Source organism: Cherax quadricarinatus, chromosome 18 (genome assembly GCF_038502225.1).
Source record: "Cherax quadricarinatus isolate ZL_2023a chromosome 18, ASM3850222v1, whole genome shotgun sequence".
Taxonomy (NCBI): Eukaryota; Metazoa; Arthropoda; class Malacostraca; order Decapoda; family Parastacidae; genus Cherax; species Cherax quadricarinatus.
In genome coordinates, this window is record NC_091309.1 from 7,373,137 (window position 1) to 7,390,660 (window position 17,524).

Sequence of the window (17,524 nt, forward strand, 5' to 3'; positions counted from 1 at the left end):
TAACCAGGGTTGAGTCTGGAGGTGGGAAGTATAGTGCCTGTGCTCTGAAGGAAGGGTGGAGACAGTGCAACTTGCAGGTGCATCTGAATTGCAATGTCGGCACACCTCTGGCAAGACAGTGACAGAGTGAGTGATGAGAGTGCCATTTTTTCGGGCCACCCTACCTCGGTGGAAGATGGCTAGTGTTAAAAAAAAATATATATACCTGAAGACACTTAAGCATGGTGCCATGGGTTACAATCCATCGTGTTACAACTGGTGAGGATTTTTCGACAGCATAATCTGGTTCCCACTCTAGCTTGTGGATGCACCATTTCTGAAAGATATCATTTTATGATTATTTCACATAACACTAGTAGGTTGGTAGACAGCAACCACCCAGGGTGGTACTACCATCCTGCCAAGTGAGTGTAAAACGAAAGCCTGTAATTGTTTTACATGATGGTAGGATTGCTGGTGTCTTTTGTTTGTCTCATAAATATGCAAGATTACAGGTGACATACGTCTTGTTACTTCTACTTACACTTAGGTCACACTACACATACATGTACACATTTATTTATACTCACTCATCTAAGTTTTCTTTGATTTTATCTTAATAGTTCTTGTTCTTATTACTTCTCCTTTTATATTCACGGAGAAGTGGAATAAGAATCTTTCCTCCGTAAGCCATGCGTGTTGTAAAAGTCAACTAAAATGCTGGGAACAATGGGCTAGTAACCCTTTTTCCTGTAAAGATTACTAAAAAGAATAAGAAGAAGAAAATTGTCAAAGTGGGATGTCTGACTGTACGTGAATGTTGTGTGAATAAGAAAGAGATGATTGTGGATGTTATGAATGAGAAGAAGCTGGATATCCTGGCTTTAAGTGAAACAAAGCTAAAGAGGGTGGGAGAGTTTCAGTGGAGAAAAATAAATGGGATTAGGTCAGAGTTTCAAATAGAGTTAGAGCTAAAGAAGGAGTAGCAATGATGTTGAAGGATAAGCTATGGCAGGAAAAGAGGGACTATAAATGTATTAATTCAAGGATTATGTGGAGTAAAATAAAGGTTAGATGTGAAAAGTGAGTTATAGTAAGTGTATATGCACCTGGAGAAGAAAGAAGTGTAGAGGAGAGAGAGAGAGATTTTGGGAAATGTTGAGTGAATGCGTAGGGAGTTTTGAACCAAGTGTGAGAATACTTGTGGTTGGAGATTCCAATGCTAAAGTGGGTAAAAATGTTGTGGAGGGAATAATAGGTAAATCTGGGGTGCCAGGGGTAAATGAAAATGGGGAACCTTTAATTGAGCTATGTGTAGAAAGAGGTTTGGTAATAAGTAATACATATTTTATGAAAAAGAGGATAAATAAATATACAAGGTATGATATAGCACGTAATGAAAGTAATTTGGGTAGGCTCCAGGATGTACATGTTTATAGAGGCGCATCTGATATGTCGGATCATTATTTAGTTGTAGCTATAGTTAGTGTAAGAGGTAGACGGGACAAGAGGAAAATGGCAACAAGGAAGAGAGAGGTGAAAGTGTATAAACTAGGAGGAGGACGTTTGGGTGAGATATAAGCAACTATTAGCAGAAAGGTGGGCTAGTGCAAGTATGACTAGTGGGGGGGTTGAAAAGGGTTGGAATAGTTTTAAAAATGCAGTATTAGAATGTGGGGCAGAAGTTTGTAGTTATAGCAGGGTGGAGGCAGGAGGAAAGAGGAGTGATTGGTGGAATGATGAAGTAAAGGGTGTGATAAAAGAGAAAAAGGTAGCTTATGAGAGGTTTTTACAAAGCAGAAGTGTTATAAGAAGAGCAGAGTATATGGAGAGTAAAAGAAAGGTGAAGGGAGTGGTGAGAGTGCAAAAGGAGAGCAGATGATAGAGTGGGAGAGGCACTGTCAAGAAATTTTAATGAGAATAAGAAAAAAAATTTGAGCGAGTTAAACAAGTTAGAAAAGCCTTGGGAATAAATGGATTTGTCAGTTAAAAAACAGTAGTGGAGTTAGTAGATGGGGAGATGGAGGTACTGGGTAGGTTGCTGGAATATTCTGAGGAACTTTTAAATGTTGACGAAGAAAGGGAGGCGGTAATTTTATGCACTGGCCAGGGAGGTATACCATCTTTTAGGAGTGAAGAAGAGCAGGATGTGAGTGTGGGGAAGGTGCATGAGGCATTATGTAGAATGAAAGGAGGTAAAGCAGCTGGAACTGACGGGATCATGACAGAAATGTTAAAAACAGGGGGAAACATAGTGTTGGAGTGGTTGGTATTTTTTTTTAATGAATGTGCGAAAGAGGGGAAGGTACCTAGGGATTGGCGGAAAGCGTGTATAGTCCCTTTATATAAAGGGAAGGGGGACAAAAGAGATTGTAAAAATTATAGAAGAATAAGTTTACTGAGTACAGCAACCGCCCAGGAAGGTACTACCGTTCTGCCAAGTGAGTGTAAAACGGAAGCCTGTAATTGTTTTACACGATGGTAGGATTGCTGGTGTCTTTTTTTTCTGTCTCATACACATGCAAGATTTCAGGTACGTCTTGCTACGTCTACTTACACTTAGGTCACAATACACATACATGTACAAGCATATATATATACACACCTCTCTGGGTTTTCTTCTATTGTCTTTTTAGTTCTTGTTCTTGTTTATTTCTTCTTACACCCATGGGGAAGTGGAACAAAATTCTTCCTCCGTAAGCCATGCGTGTTGTAAGAGGCGACTAAAATGCCAGGAGCAAGGGGCTAGTAACCCCTTCTCCTGTACTTATTACTATATGTAAAAGGAGAAACTTTTGTTTTTCCTTTTGGGCCACCCCGCCTTGGTTGGATACGGCCGGTGTGTTGAAAGAAGAAAGAAAGAAGTTTACTGAGTATAACAGGAAAAGTGTACGGTAGGTTTATTAGTGAAAGAATTAGAGGTAAGACAGAATGTAGAATTGCAGATGAGCAAGGAGGTTTTAGAGTGGGTAGGGGTTATGTAGATCAATGGTTTACATTGAAGCATATATGTAAATAGTATTTAGATAAAGGTAGGGAAGTTTTTATTACATTTATGGATTTAGAAAAAGCATATGATGATAGAGTGGATAGGAGAGCAATGTGGCAGTTGTTGCAAGTATATGGAATAGGTGGTAAGTTACTAAATGCTGTAAAAAGTTTTTATGAGGATAGTGAGGCTCAGGTTAGGGTGTGTAGAAGAGAGGGAGACTACTTCCCGGTAAAAGTAGGTCTTAGACAGGGATGTGTAATGTCACCATAGTTGTTTAATATATTTAAAGATGGGGTTGTAAAAGAAGTAAGTGCTAGGGTGTTCGGGAGAGGGGTGGGATTAAATTATGGAGAATTAAATACAAAATGGGAGGTGACACAGTTACTTTTTGCTGATCATACTGTGCTTATGGGAGATCCTAAAGAAAAATTGCAAAGGTTAGAGGACGAATTTGGGAGTGTATGTAAAGGTAGAAAGTTGAAAGTGAACATAGAAAAGAGTAATGTGATGAGGGTATCAAATGATTTAGATAAAGAAAAATTGGATATCAAATTGGGGAGGAGGAGTATGGAAGAAGTGAAAGTTTTCAGATATTTAGGAGTTGTGTCAGCAGACTGATTTATGAAGGATAAGGTTAATCATAGAATTGATGAAGGAAAAAAGGCGAGTGGTGCATTGAGGTATATGTGGAGGCAAAAAATGTTATCTATGGAAGCAAAGAAGAGAATGTATGAAAGTATAGTAGTACCAACACTCTTATATGGGTGTGAAGCTTGGGTTGTAAATGCTGCAGTGAGGAGGTGGTTGGAGGCAGTGGAGATGTCCTGTCTAAGGGCAATGTGTGGTGTAAATATTATGCAGAAAATTTGGAGTGTGGAAATTAGGAGAAGGTGTGGAGTTAATAAAAGTATTAGTCAGAGGGCTGAAGAAGGTTTGTTGAGGTGGTTTGGTCATTTAGAGAATGGATCAAAGTAGAATGACATGGAGAGTGTATAAATCTGTGGGGGAAGGAAGGCGGGGTAGGGGTCGTCCTCGAAAAGGTTGGTGGGGGCAAAGGAGGTGTTGTGGGCAATGGGTCTGGACTTCCAGCAAGCGTGCATGAGCGTGTTAGATAGGAGTGAATGGAGATGAATGGTATTTGGGACCTGATGAGCTGTTGGAGTGTGAGCAGGGTAATATTTAGTGAAGGGATTCAGGGAAACCGGTTATTTTATATAACGAGACTTGAGTCCTGGAAATGGGAAGTACAGTACCTGCACTCTAAAGGAGGGGTTTGGGATATTGGCAGTTTGGAGGGATATATTGTGTATTTTTATACATATATACTTCTAAACTGTTGTATTCTGGGCACCTCTGCAAAAACAGTGATTATGTGTGAGTGAGGTGAAAGTATTGAATGATGATGAAAGTATTTTCTTTTTGGGGATTTTCTTTCTTTTTGTGTCACCCTGCCTCGGTGGGAGATGGCCAACTTGTTTAAAAAAAATTAAAACAGTAAAATGTCCCCAGTCTAGCATTCCATACTTGAATATTCCCTATAATTCAGTACTGACCAGTGTGAAGGCATCTAACACAATCACAATATTGCTCATTCTTGAAATGTACCCGTTTGTCATCCAGGTGTAGTATAGCCCAGTCACTGGTTTTTGGCTATTGGTTAAGCCAATAGTTGTCCAATATATTGTATATATAAAAGGCATTTGTGATTTTTGACCTTTTTAATGTCTTCTCATAAGTATTCAAGGTCAAGTAAAAAGCATATTGGTATGAAAAGAAAACACATTACACTAACACACACGCAGCAAGTTCAGATTCAACAGAAGTTAGATAAACACAAGTCAGTGCACAACCTATGTGAACATTTTAGTACTGGTGCTGTAAATAAAATAATCAATGAGTAAACTTGCTTATGTGATTCAAATAAGGAAATTATGAAGTAAAAAACAACGCAAGGCTAAACCTATAATTATCAGGTTGTGCATAAGTGGTTTAAAGAATGGTGCAGTAGTGTATAGTAAACACTTGATTTAACAGAGGAATAGAGGAAAGAATGGGTGGCCAGTGATGGTGATTGTAGTGAACAGAGATGAGTGTTTTGTTGTGATAATGTAATAAAATCATAAATTATATTTATATTCAAGTTAGTGAAAAATGAACACTTGTTGGCAACAGTGGTGTAAATTCACCAGCAATATTTACATTTTACAATTTATTGATGTCAAGTTGTGAATGGGTTTTATTTTGTTTATTTTTTAATGTTTAACATGAACATGTACATTAGTTTCTTAGGATATTAGATGTATTTCACGGTGTTTTAACACTTCAAACACGGGGAAATGCATAGCCTGACGATACTCCACTTGGAATATACAATATAAATTGGTGCAAATAATTTTCTTTATTTCTTTTACTGCTTTGGTCTTCTAACACTATGTACAATGAATACTTACAAGCTGACAATTGTTTCAAGGTGCAATACTCCTCAAAACTTGCGTTATCCTAGGTTAATATTACGTATTATACTACGTAGTTAAGTACCTTAATGACAACAACATTCTCCATAGCTATCAATCGGGCTTTAGAAGATCTTACTCAACCGACACCTCCTTAATTAATCTGATGGATTACCTGAGAACTGAAATGTCAAAGGGGAACCTCATAGGTATGGTAACCTTAGACCTGCAAAAGGCCTTCGATACTGTCAACCACAATATATTATGAAAATTAAGACACGTGCAACATCTGGATATCTTTATGGTAGACGTTTCGCCATCCAGTGGCTTTATCAATACAGATTCTAAGACATAATTAGAAGATAGTAGAACTATATACAAAAGATGAGGTAATCAGTCCCTCAGCCTTGGAGTTAGTGTTCACAGCATCGTGGTGGAGGAGAATCTGGAGCAAAGGCAAGAAGACTGGCGGTTATATAGGCGTCAGTGGATAAGGATGTGCAGCAGACGAGGGCATAGTCACTGGTAGGCGAGATTCCCCAGTGGAAGTAGGTCCTTTCCAAAGAGATGGGTTAGTTGTAGCAGCCGTGAAGAAGGTCTTGTAGATGTCCTCTGAGCCAAAATTCCATGATGTTGCAGTGTCTGACAAGTTGTGCAAGAAAAGTATAAAATACCAACAATATGAAAGTTAAGACACATGTGCAACATCTGGATATCTTTATTGTAGACGTTTCGCCATCCAGTGGCTTTATCAATACAGATTCTAGGACATAATTAGAAGACAGTAGAACTATATACCTTTCTTGCACAACTTGTCAGACACTGCAACATCATGGAATCTTTTACCTTATTCCTAGTAATGACCCTCGTATTGTAGATAGTCTTAATGACCCTCGTGTAGTAGATAGTCTTTTTAGTATGATAATAAGATGTTATCTTCATTATAGAATGATAAGAAAATATTATGACCTTTATATTATAAAACTAAGGTAGTAGTACCAACACTCTTATATGGGTGTGAAGCTTGGGTGGTAAATGCAGCAGCGAGGAGACGGTTGGAGGCAGTGGAGATGTCCTGTCTAAGGGCAATGTGTGGTGTAAATATTATGCAGAAAATTCGGAGTGTGGAAATTAGGAAAAGGTGTGGAGCTAATAAAAGTATTAGTCAGAGGGCAGAAGAGGGGTTGTTGAGATGGTTTGGTCATTTAGAGAGAATGGATCAAAGTAGAATGACATGGAAAGCATATAAATCTAAAGGGGAAGGAAGACGAGGTAGGGGTCGTCCTTGAAAGGGTTGGAGAGAGGGGGTAAAGGAGGTTTTGTGGGCAAGGGGCTTGGACTTCCAGCAAGCGTGCGTGAGCGTATTAGATAGGAGTGAATGGAGATGAATGGTACTTGGGACCTGACGATCTGTTGGAGTGTGAGCAGGGTAATGTTTAGTGAAGGGATTCAGGGAAACCGGTTATTTTCACAGTCGGACTTGAGTCCTGGAAATGGGAAGTACAATGCCTGCACTTCAAAGGAGGGGTTTGGGATATTGGCAGTTTGGAGGGATATGTTATGTATCTTTATACGTATATGCTTCTAAACTGTTATATTCTGAGCACCTCTGCAAAAACAGTGATTATGTGCGAGTGTGGTGAAAGTGTTGAATGATGATGAAAGCATTTTCTTTTTGGGGATTTTCTTTCTTTTTTGGGTCACCCTGCCTCGGTGGGAGACAGCCGACTTGTTGGAAAAAAAAAAAAAAAAAATAAGGTAAAAGGACCCCAATGGAAATGAGTCACTCTGCCTGACTTTTTTGGGTTATCCTAGGTTCTCTACACATATGCTGCTATGTATGATAATTCTATGTAACTGTATTTGTGTATACCTGAATAAACTTACTTACTTATTCAAGACCCCTGTAAACATATATTTACGAGAAAATCTTGTATTACAATCGTTCCAAGGTGGAATACTCATTGAACCATAGAAATAAGTCACATTGTTTGAACATACTAGATTATCCTATGTGAAATGTACATAGCACTTTTTGGCTGAATCAAAACTGTAATGAATTTGGAATGAACACAACAACTTCCTGGCAGTTGCAGATCCTGTTTTCTAGTAGGAAAACTGGTGGATGGAACAATAGGGCCTGTTTTCATTATTTACTAATGCTAGTTATGTAGCATTACCCATGATGGACCCACCTGATCTTTAGATTTTTTCAGAGGCATGAAAAAAGTTGAGATTCAAATAGTTGTGCTGAGGTCAAAAATATTGGCAGGTGGCCGATTTGAAGGTACAAAGTTATGCATGCTAGTATGTTGGATGCATTGATATCACCTGTGTATTAGTACACTGGACACAGTTAAAAGCTTAAATCATTTTTATGATACACTAGCATGCATAACTAAGTCTACATCATTTCTAATTTCAACAAGAAAATTAGCTGTTTTACAAAGAATCATTACACAGATTACATACACATCACAATTTACTCAAACACATTACCCTCATAAGTGAGGTACTGCAGGTACTCTGTACGTAATTTTCTTTCAGCTACTAACTCAGAGTCAGGTACCAGTGTCCTGTAAGTACCTTGCTATATGTTTCAATACGAAATCAAGCTCATTTCCTTTAACCCACTAGCTTACCACAAGTTACACAAATAACCTGCACATAGGAGAGAGGAGCTAACGACGATGTTTTGATCCGACTTGGGCCACTTACAAATATGTAACTCGCACAGTTCTATGTGCGGGTTATTTGTGCATTGTTCTTCATGGTATTGTGCCTTTTTGTTACTTACCACAAGTTCCTCATAGCACGGCTGACTCCACTGAATCTTAGAAGCTGGACGTTTAAGCTTCTGTTGAAATTCTTGGATGATCTCTGTGAAAGGGAACCCATCTGTTGCCAGAACCCTTTTCCTCACTCCTCCTTCTAGTTCTTCCATGCTCCTAAATAGTAAAAGGTGAAATAAGACAACAGTAAAGTTAAAAACACTTTATTCATTATATTGACAAGTGTACAGCAAGAGAGCTGTTAAAGGGAAATTTTCTCACAAGCTATCATGCTTGATATAAAGTCTACATGACATGGCTGGGAAGATGCATTAAATAATGTGTGTTACTTCCTAAACAATGATGACTAATCAAAACACAAGGTATTATGGGATATTAATATGTAGTTTTTATTATAAAAGAGCAATTACCTTTGCAAAAAACCACATTAGATAAACATGGGTTATTCTATTCCTCTCTATATTTAATGCCTTTCTTTGCTCTCCCTCTCTTGCTCTCTTCCTTTCTCTTTGGCTCTCTTTTTTGCTCTCTCCCATGGCTCTCTTTTTTGCTCTCTCTCCCATGGCTCTCTTTTTTGTTCTCTCTCTCTCTCTCTCTCCCCTGGCTCTCTTTTTTGCTCTCTCTCCCTTGGCTCTCTTTTTTGCTCTCTCTCTCCCCTGGCTCTCTTTTTTGCTCACTCTCCCCTGGCTCTCTTTTTTGCTCTCTCCCCCCTGGCTCTCTTTTTTGCTCTCTCTCTCTCTCCCCTGGCTCTCTTTTTTGCTCTCTCTCCCCTGGCCCTCTTTTGCTCTCTCTCTCTCTCTCCCCTCTCTCTCTTTTTTTGCTATCTCTCTCTCTCTCTCTCTCACCTATAAGATTCCAACATTTCAAACATTTTTGCTACTGATATTCACCCTTTCTTCCATTTTGTGTGACTCAGTTGTTGCTGAGAAACTGCGCTATCTTGGGCTGTCCAGGAACACATTCTAGAAGACAAAATTACTAATCACTTGCACAATCTGAAATTTATAAGCTCTTTCAACATCTAAAAGCATTTAAATAATATGATTGCTATTATATTCATTGGGAAGCACTAAAACTGCATGGATCATAAAGTGCCTGGTGAATGGGAGATAATCAAATTTGATTTTAGTAAGGAGAGGATAGTTTCAATTCTCTGGTCAAGAGTCTTTTACTAAGCATAAAAAGAACTCCTCCCTCCTTGAAGAGTTCTATATTAATAGATCAACATATAGTATATTCCAGGCAAGAGCCTGAAGAAAAAAATTAGCTGTCATGATGCTCAATGAAATATAAAACAAACACTATACCTTTGCAATGGTTTTTTTTCACCAGCCTCATACCAGGCTCTTAGAAGTTTCATTGCTGTCTCTCTACCAACTCCTTGCACACCACCTGGCATATAGTCACACCCAAGCAGAATACCAAGAACTATTAATCCTTCACGAGTCAGTTGTAGTCGATCTTCTAAGATTTCCATACTGTGAAAAGAATCAATCCAGGTATGATATAAATAATGTTTCAGAGTACAGTAGATAGAAACTACAATACAATTATCTAATTGGTATAGAATACAATTCAAATTCAAATTTTCAAATTTATTTCTTTGCAAGTAGTACATTGAGATTATGTATTTACAATAATGGGTTGCAATGCAAAGAGCCTCTATTATACCTAGGCATTAAGGGGCCGACTTATTTTAATGGTTTACTGACTACTTAACACTAAAGAAATTTATCATAGTTGTACAGTAGTTCTATTAATTATAAATGAATCTAATTTATATAAACCAAAGGATATATTCATATATTCAAAAATGCTTTTTATGAAACATGATTCAATTATATTCCTATTGACAATGGGCAATACTATACTTCCTTCTCATACAAAACAGTATGGTGCTGTACAGTATACAGTACTACAATGGTATTGAAAACAGGAGGTTCTTGACTTACTGAGGTCCCTCAACAAGTCAGGATTTTTAATCACCGCTTGGGATAAAAAAAAAACACAATAGTCAACTAACACCCAGATATATATTTATTTACTGTTAAATGAAATAAGACAGAGGGTGTAAGGAGATTTGCCCCAGTCTGACTGTCTAGGATTCAATCTTAGGACCTTTTGTGTGTGAGGCTCCTGCTCATGGGTTCCCCCAACATTCTTTACACTGCTTGAATGCATTACAGTGGTCCCTTGTTTTTCGTAGTTAATCCATTCCTGGAGTTGCTACTATTATCGAAATCTACTATTTGCAAATCAATTTTCCCCATAAGAAATAATGTAAATACAATTAATCCGTTCCTGACACCCAGAAGTATTAAAACAAAAAAATTTTTTACATGAAATATAGATGTAGTGCATAAACAATACAATGGGAAATGATGAATGAAACATTAACAGCATAACACTTACCTTTATTGGAGATTCTTCTTAGTGTATGGAAGACTGGAGGAGGAGAGAGATTGGATTGTTTACAGTTTGGAAGGGGAATCCCCTTCCAGCAACACCTCAGGTACCAATTGCTTTTCTGGGGTTGCTTCTCTTCTCTGTTTCTTAATGTCACTAGGACCACCTTGAGAGTCACTGGAGTCCTGTCTCGCAAAATAACTGTGGAGAGAGCTCTGTTTCTGGCGTCTCTTTAACACTTCCCTAAAATGGCCCAAGGCTTTGTCACTGTACATGTTGCCAACATGGCTTGCAACAACCTTGTCAGGGTGATGTTTCTCCATAAAGCTTTCCATCTTACCCCACATAGCAAAAATTTCTTTAATTTCTGAAGAAGGCACCTTCTTCCATCTCTCTTCCTCCTCCTCTGCAGCAAGATTCTGAGCTGCGATCTGTTGCTCTTCCTGCTGAAGCTCTTGCAGCTCCTCAGTGGTGAGCTCTTCATTGTGGTCTTTCACCAACTCTTCCACATCCTCCAAACTCACATCCAACCCCATGGAACTCCCCAGTGCCACAATTGATTTAACAACAGATATAGGCTCATCAGGGTCAGTCCCAAACCCTTCAAAATCCCTCTTGTCAACACAATCTGGCCACAATTTTCTCCAAGCAGAGTTCAAAGTCCTGGTAGTCACTCCCTCCCAAGCCATACCTATAAGGGTTATGCAATGGAGGATGCTGAAGTGTTCTTTCCAAAATTCCCTTAGGGTCAAGTGAGTGTCTGTGGTCACAGTCAAGCACCTGTGAAACATTGCTTTGGTGTATTTCTCACCTTCTTCACCACAGGCTTGGCACTAGGAGCTTTCTTTGGAGCCATGGTAGCTTATTTAGTACTTGCAAGCACTAAAATGAGTGGAATATTATGAAATATTTCGTAGGAGCACGTGAGGGGACCTTCGCTCACTGGTAAACAATGCCAGACTGGCTGGGTAGGGAGGCCGCCCCGGCTCACACCATGCGTACGCGTCCCGGACGAACTACTATTCACAAGTCAACCTATGATTAGCGAGCCCATGTTTATACAAAAATATCCCTATGATTTCCGAAATCTATGATTCCCGAGAACTACGAAAAGCGAGGGACCACTGTATTATTATTATTCCATGGTACCAACACTTGCATACGGGCAAGAGGAATGGGTTTTGAATGTTGCAGCAAGGAGGTTAGATGCAGTGGAGATGTCAAGTTGGAAAGCAATATGTAGTGTCACCAAGCACATAATTCAGAAGGCTGAGGAAGAGTTGCCGAGATGGTTAGGGCATGTTGAGGATGCAGGGATACAATGTAAGTGTGTTAGATGGAAGTCAATGAAGATGAGGGGCTGTTAATCAATGTGCTGTTGGAATGAAGAAATTCAAGGAAACCAGTAAGCTGGAAATGAATTTTGAGAGAAGGGCAGTGCTTGCACTCTGGAGGAAGGGTAGGGATGCTGCAGTTGGTGGGTAATGTGAATTGTGATTTTAGTGCATTGTTGGCAAGACAGCAATTGAATGAATGATGGAGAATGTGTTTTCTACTTTGGATTACCCTGCCTTGGTGGGAAACAGCCATTGAGTACTTTATAATTTTTATTATATTTTTTATCTCTACAGCCATCTCCCACCAAAGAAGAAAACACATTCACCATCATTCATTTAATGTCTTGCCAGAAGTGTCCTGACATCACGGGTCAGATTGCCCTCTGACTGCAATGTCCCCACCCCCTCTTTCAGAGTGCAAGCACTATACCCTTTGAGGTCATACAGCATCTGGGAAATGAGAATGCCTATAGGATGCATAGCATTTCAGCCAGACAATGTTTTTCAGAAAACAGAGAGGGAGGGAAACAATTTTACAGCAAAGTTATCATGCTCTGTGGTTTGATAGGCAAGACATATTCATAGCATAGTTATGATGATTCTGTCATGCTATTCGCTGCAAATAGCATACGAGAGAAACTGTTTATTCTTACCATTCATGAACGGCATCCCAGCACACTGTTGATTCTATTATCATTCTCCCACATGCACAATTTTGTTTTTGAAACTTCACACCACTGAACAGCAACCTTTCCTCCACCTATTGCACACTCCACAAGGATTGTGCAATATACACATGAATGTACCATATACACACATTTCACAAGGAATGAAGTGTGTATATGGTACAGTCATACAGAACCTTGCTACCATCACATCTAGCATCATCAAAGGCTTGACCATCACTAAAGACAACAGCCCAGACTACAGTAACGTAGGCAATGGTTGTGACCAGAAGTACATGGAGAAGTTTTCCTGCAGCCTACAGATCAGCTTGTAAGAACATGCATGCAGGACTTGCAACAATAACAATGCCTTAGTTACACAAAGGGACAAGACTGAAGACCTGACGCCCTGGATAGAAACCCAGCCAGTCATCGAGGAATGAGAAAAAAAAAAAGTGTGAAAGTTGTTCTGAACTACTTTCAACAAACCAGCCGTATCCCACTGAAGCAGGGTGGCCCAAAAAGAAAAACGAAAGTTTCTCTTTCTAACTTTAGTAATGTATACAGGAAGAAGGGGTTACTAGCCCCTTGCTCCCTTGTTCTGAACTATGTACATAAAAAATACAATCCAACAGAATCAAGCTTTTAATTTAACCAAACCTTCAGCCTAAATTCTTTTACATAAACCGATCATTGATGGGACTGGTAGACCTCCTTCCGTGCCCATATCTTGCAATCCACCCCTCACTGACCCAGCCGCTCACCTGAATACACTTATATGCTCGTTTGTACATCCCTTTGCAATTACTGAAGAAATCCATTCCACAGGTAAAATGTCTCAAAGTTCCTCTCTGCAAATTTTGTCTATCTTTTCCAACCTTGCTACAATTAGCATGAATTCAAAGAACTGACTATGACCCTATTTGTTTCTTGCATAGAAAATGGTTATTCTACTTACTGAGCCATATATTATGCTGTATACATTCCCATAACTTGAGGTTTTGGTATATACTAAATGTAATGGAACACAAAATCCTAGAATATAAAAGCATATTACATACAGTATTGTTGAAAATAAAATTAAAGTAGTACCTTGATTCAATGGACTAAGGGGAGGGAGAGAATGCCCAGTAATGCACACTTTCCATTAAATCTGAACGAGATTATTCTGCCGTGACTGTAACAATAATCAACAATACCATAAACAAAGAACTTGGTCTATTTCTGAAATTAACTTACCCAGCAAACTGCAACAATAAGAGACAGTTATGTAAAATCTGTTCATTAAATCAAGGTTTTACTCAACTATATTGGCATATTGGGATATTGGCAGTTTGGAGGGATATGTTGTGTATTTTTATACGTATATGCTTCTAAGCTGTTGTATTCTGAGCACCTCTGCAAAAGCAGTGATAATGTGTGAGTGTGGTGAAAGTGTTGAATGATGATGAAAGTATTTTTTTGGGGGGGATTTTCTTTCTTTTTTTGGGTCACCCTGCCTCGGTGGGAGACGGCCGACTTGTTGAAAAAAAAAAAAAAAACTTTAAAATCTTTTCAATTTATAAAATATTTTTCTTTTAAAAATAAATAACTATATACAAAAATAACTGCAGTCAATACAAACAAAATTCTACATTTACAATACTGTACAAGAATTTACCTAAACCTCTCGACTGTTGCTTTATTCTGATTTGCAGTAAAATTTCGGAATACTGTCTGACCGCCATACAAGAAGACGTCACTGTCTTGACTGATGACTCCTTTTACCATCTGTGGAGAATTATGGAACTCAGCAAATGTTTAGTTCTTAAAAAAAAATATGAAGGACATAAAACATCCTTCTGGGGTGCTAATGAAAAATAATCACCAATTAACTAAGGCAGCCAAAAATAAGTGTTTAGGCTGTCTTGTTGAAGCATCCCTTGTACACATCTTACTTTTGTCTCTGTAGATGCTTTCCCTTCTCATTACAAGTGTTTAAAGAGTTATTTTTGAGAAATACAGTACAGTGGACCCCCGCATAACGATTACCTCCGAATGCGACCAATTATGTAAGTGTATTTATGTAAGTGCGTTTGTACGTGTATGTTTGGGGGTCTGAAATGGACTAATCTACTTCACAATATTCCGTATGGGAACAAATTCGGTCAGTACTGGCACCTGAACATACTTCTGGAGTGAAAAAATATCGTTAACCGGGGGTCCACTGTATATGCACATTTTTTTTTTCATCAAACTGGCCATATCCCACCACAGCAGGGTGACCTAAAAACAAAAATGAAAGTTTCTCTTTTTAACTTTAATGTATACAGGAGAAGGGGTTACTAGCCCCTTGCTCCTGGCATTTAAGTCGCCTGTTATGACATGCATGGTTTACAGAGGAAGAATTTTGTTCCACTTTCCCATATGTGTATGGTAGTTTAAATGGAAAGGTGAAGGTAAAACCATAAACATTTTAAATAACCCCAAAAAATTAATATCTTACCTGCTTTGGTTCTGACTACTAATATAATTTATGTATTAGCTGATGGCTAAAATTACAAATAAAGAACATTTTCCAAAAGTTATCTTTTAATAAGGAGATTTTTAAGTAAGCATTTTAGAAAGCCTAGACAGGCAATGAAGAATTCATGGGCACATGGCCAAGATCCCCAGATTTATGGTAAAATTACTAAGTAATGTGACTGAACAGCAAGAGATGACAAATACTGTAGAACAGCTTATTGCTGGTTAACTGAAAGTACTAAGAGAATCTATCCAGTGTCTGGTAGTGGATGATTATCTCATATGATCCAAAATTGTTAATGAAGTGCATTGGCTATTGAAGCTCAGAAAAAGCCTGGTGTGTGCAACTACATTTTTCTTCGAGAACAGCAAGGCTAGAGATGCTATATTATCTTAAGAGATATCATGGGATTCTACTTGAGAACACAGAAAATTTCTATCCCTGCCTGCACCAAACACAGCCATTAACCCTTTGAGAGTTTCGGACGTACTAGTACAACTCACGACCCAGGGTTTTTGACGTACTAGTACGCCTAAATTCTAGCGCCCTCAAATCTAGTGGGAGAAAGCTGGTAGGCCTCCATATGAAAGAATGGGTCTATGTGGTCAGTGTGCATGGTATAAAAAAAATCCTGCAGCACACAGTGCATAATGAGAAAAAAAAACTTTGACCGTTTTTTTTGGAATAAAACAGCGACTTTGCACTGTATTTTCGTATGGTATTTATTGTTGTATTCTAGTTTTCTTGGTCTCATTTTATAGAATGGAAGGCATATCATAGAAATTGAGATGATTTTGACTGGTTTTACAATGAAAAGTACCTTGAAATTGAGCTCAAAGTAGCAGAAATGTTCAATTTTTACCAAAGTTCAAAAGTAAACAAATCATGCCAAGCGTCCAATACACGTCAACTGGTGAGCCTAATATTCTTTTGCAAGTGCGCCAATATGATTCATACCATTTTTTACACTAATGCAGTAGTCTGCATAACAGTAAATCTTCTATTTTTTGTGAGAATAAAAATTCTAAGTGGAAAGCAAAAGAATGTAAGAGGGGCCTTGAGACATGACTAATGAACAGAGGAAATATCATTTTAGTGCCAGGAATGTATTTCTTGTTTGTTCTGGACCCTATTCGGAAATTGGCATCTTTTGAAATTTGTATGAAATTGGCAAAATTGCTAAATTCTGACCACTGTACTGGATAGTTGAAATTAGTAAATGGATGGTTTCTTGCACTCATTCAATAGAAAAAATGGAGTTCTAGCGAAATATTAATGTTTTTTGTCGACTAGTACAGTGGAACTGGCCGAAAATGGGGCTCAAAGTGGGCAAAATCGCCGATCCATAAACATCGCCGAGACCGCTAACTTCACGAGAGCATAATTCCGTAAGTTTTCCATCAAATTTCATATTTTTGGTGTCATTGTGATCGGGAAAAGATTCTCTATCTTTTCATAAGAAAAAATTATTATTTTTTTTTTTTAAATTTGGCCGACCCTGAGAACGAGTCTCGGAGAGGGCCTGTCTACCCTCAAAGGGTTAACAAGCCCTACACCCACACAACTGACTGGGTAAATGTCTCCTAAATAAATGTCTTAATACTGCTTTTGTGACTTTCACAGGTTACAAAGATTCTGAATTTTGAAAACTAAAAATTATAATGAGCAAAGAGGCTGTAGGAAGGGTAGGGGGTTTGTAGACCAAGCGTTTGCAGTGAAACATAGGTGAACAGTATTTAGATAAGGGTAAAGAGGTTTTTGTGGCATTTATGGATTTGAAAAAGGCATATGATAGGGTGGATAGGGTGGCAATGTGGCAGATGTTGCAAATGTATGGAATAGGAGGTAGGTTACTAAAAGCAGTGAAGAGTTTTTACGAGGATAGTGAGGCTCAGGTTAGAGTATGTAGGCGAGAGGGAGATTATTTTCCAGTAAAAGTAAGCCTTAAACAGGGATGTGTGATGTCACCATGGTTGTTCAATATATTTATAGATGGAGTTGTAAGAGAAGTGAATGCTCGGGTGTTAGCAAGAGGTGTGGGGTTAAAAGAAAAAGAGTGGGAGTTGTCACAGTTGCTCTTTGCTGATGACACTGTGCTTTTGAGAGATTCTGAAAAGAAGTTGCAAAGGTTGGTTGATGAGTTTGGTAGGGTATGTAAAAGAAGGAAATTAAAAGTGAATATAGGAAAGAGTAAGGTGATGAGGATAACAAAAAAAAATTAGGTAACAGAAGATTAGATATCAGATTGGAAGGAGTATGGAGAAGGTGAATATATTCAGATATTTGGGAGTGGATGTGTCAGCAGATGGGTCTATGAAGGATGAGGCGACTCATAGAACCGATGAGGGGAAAAAGGCGGGTGGTGCACTGAGGAGTCTGTGGAGACAAAGAACC

At 38.5% G+C, this 17,524-nt stretch overlaps 1 protein-coding gene across 3 annotated transcripts in view; it reads right to left on the reverse strand.

The window, feature by feature from the left end:
• The window catches only part of LOC128689340 (XPG-like endonuclease), a 46,264-nt gene that overhangs the window by 12,772 nt on the left and 15,968 nt on the right, over positions 1–17,524 (reverse strand). For all 3 annotated transcript variants that reach the window (XM_053777516.2, XM_053777517.2, XM_053777518.2), the window contains exons 5-9: positions 14,285–14,394; positions 9,524–9,694; positions 9,107–9,178; positions 8,222–8,372; positions 206–316 (exon numbers count right to left, since the gene is read on the reverse strand). In XM_053777516.2, coding sequence (XP_053633491.2) covers positions 206–316; positions 8,222–8,372; positions 9,107–9,178; positions 9,524–9,694; positions 14,285–14,394 — 615 coding nt within the window. The remainder of the gene's footprint in view (positions 1–205; positions 317–8,221; positions 8,373–9,106; positions 9,179–9,523; positions 9,695–14,284; positions 14,395–17,524) is intronic.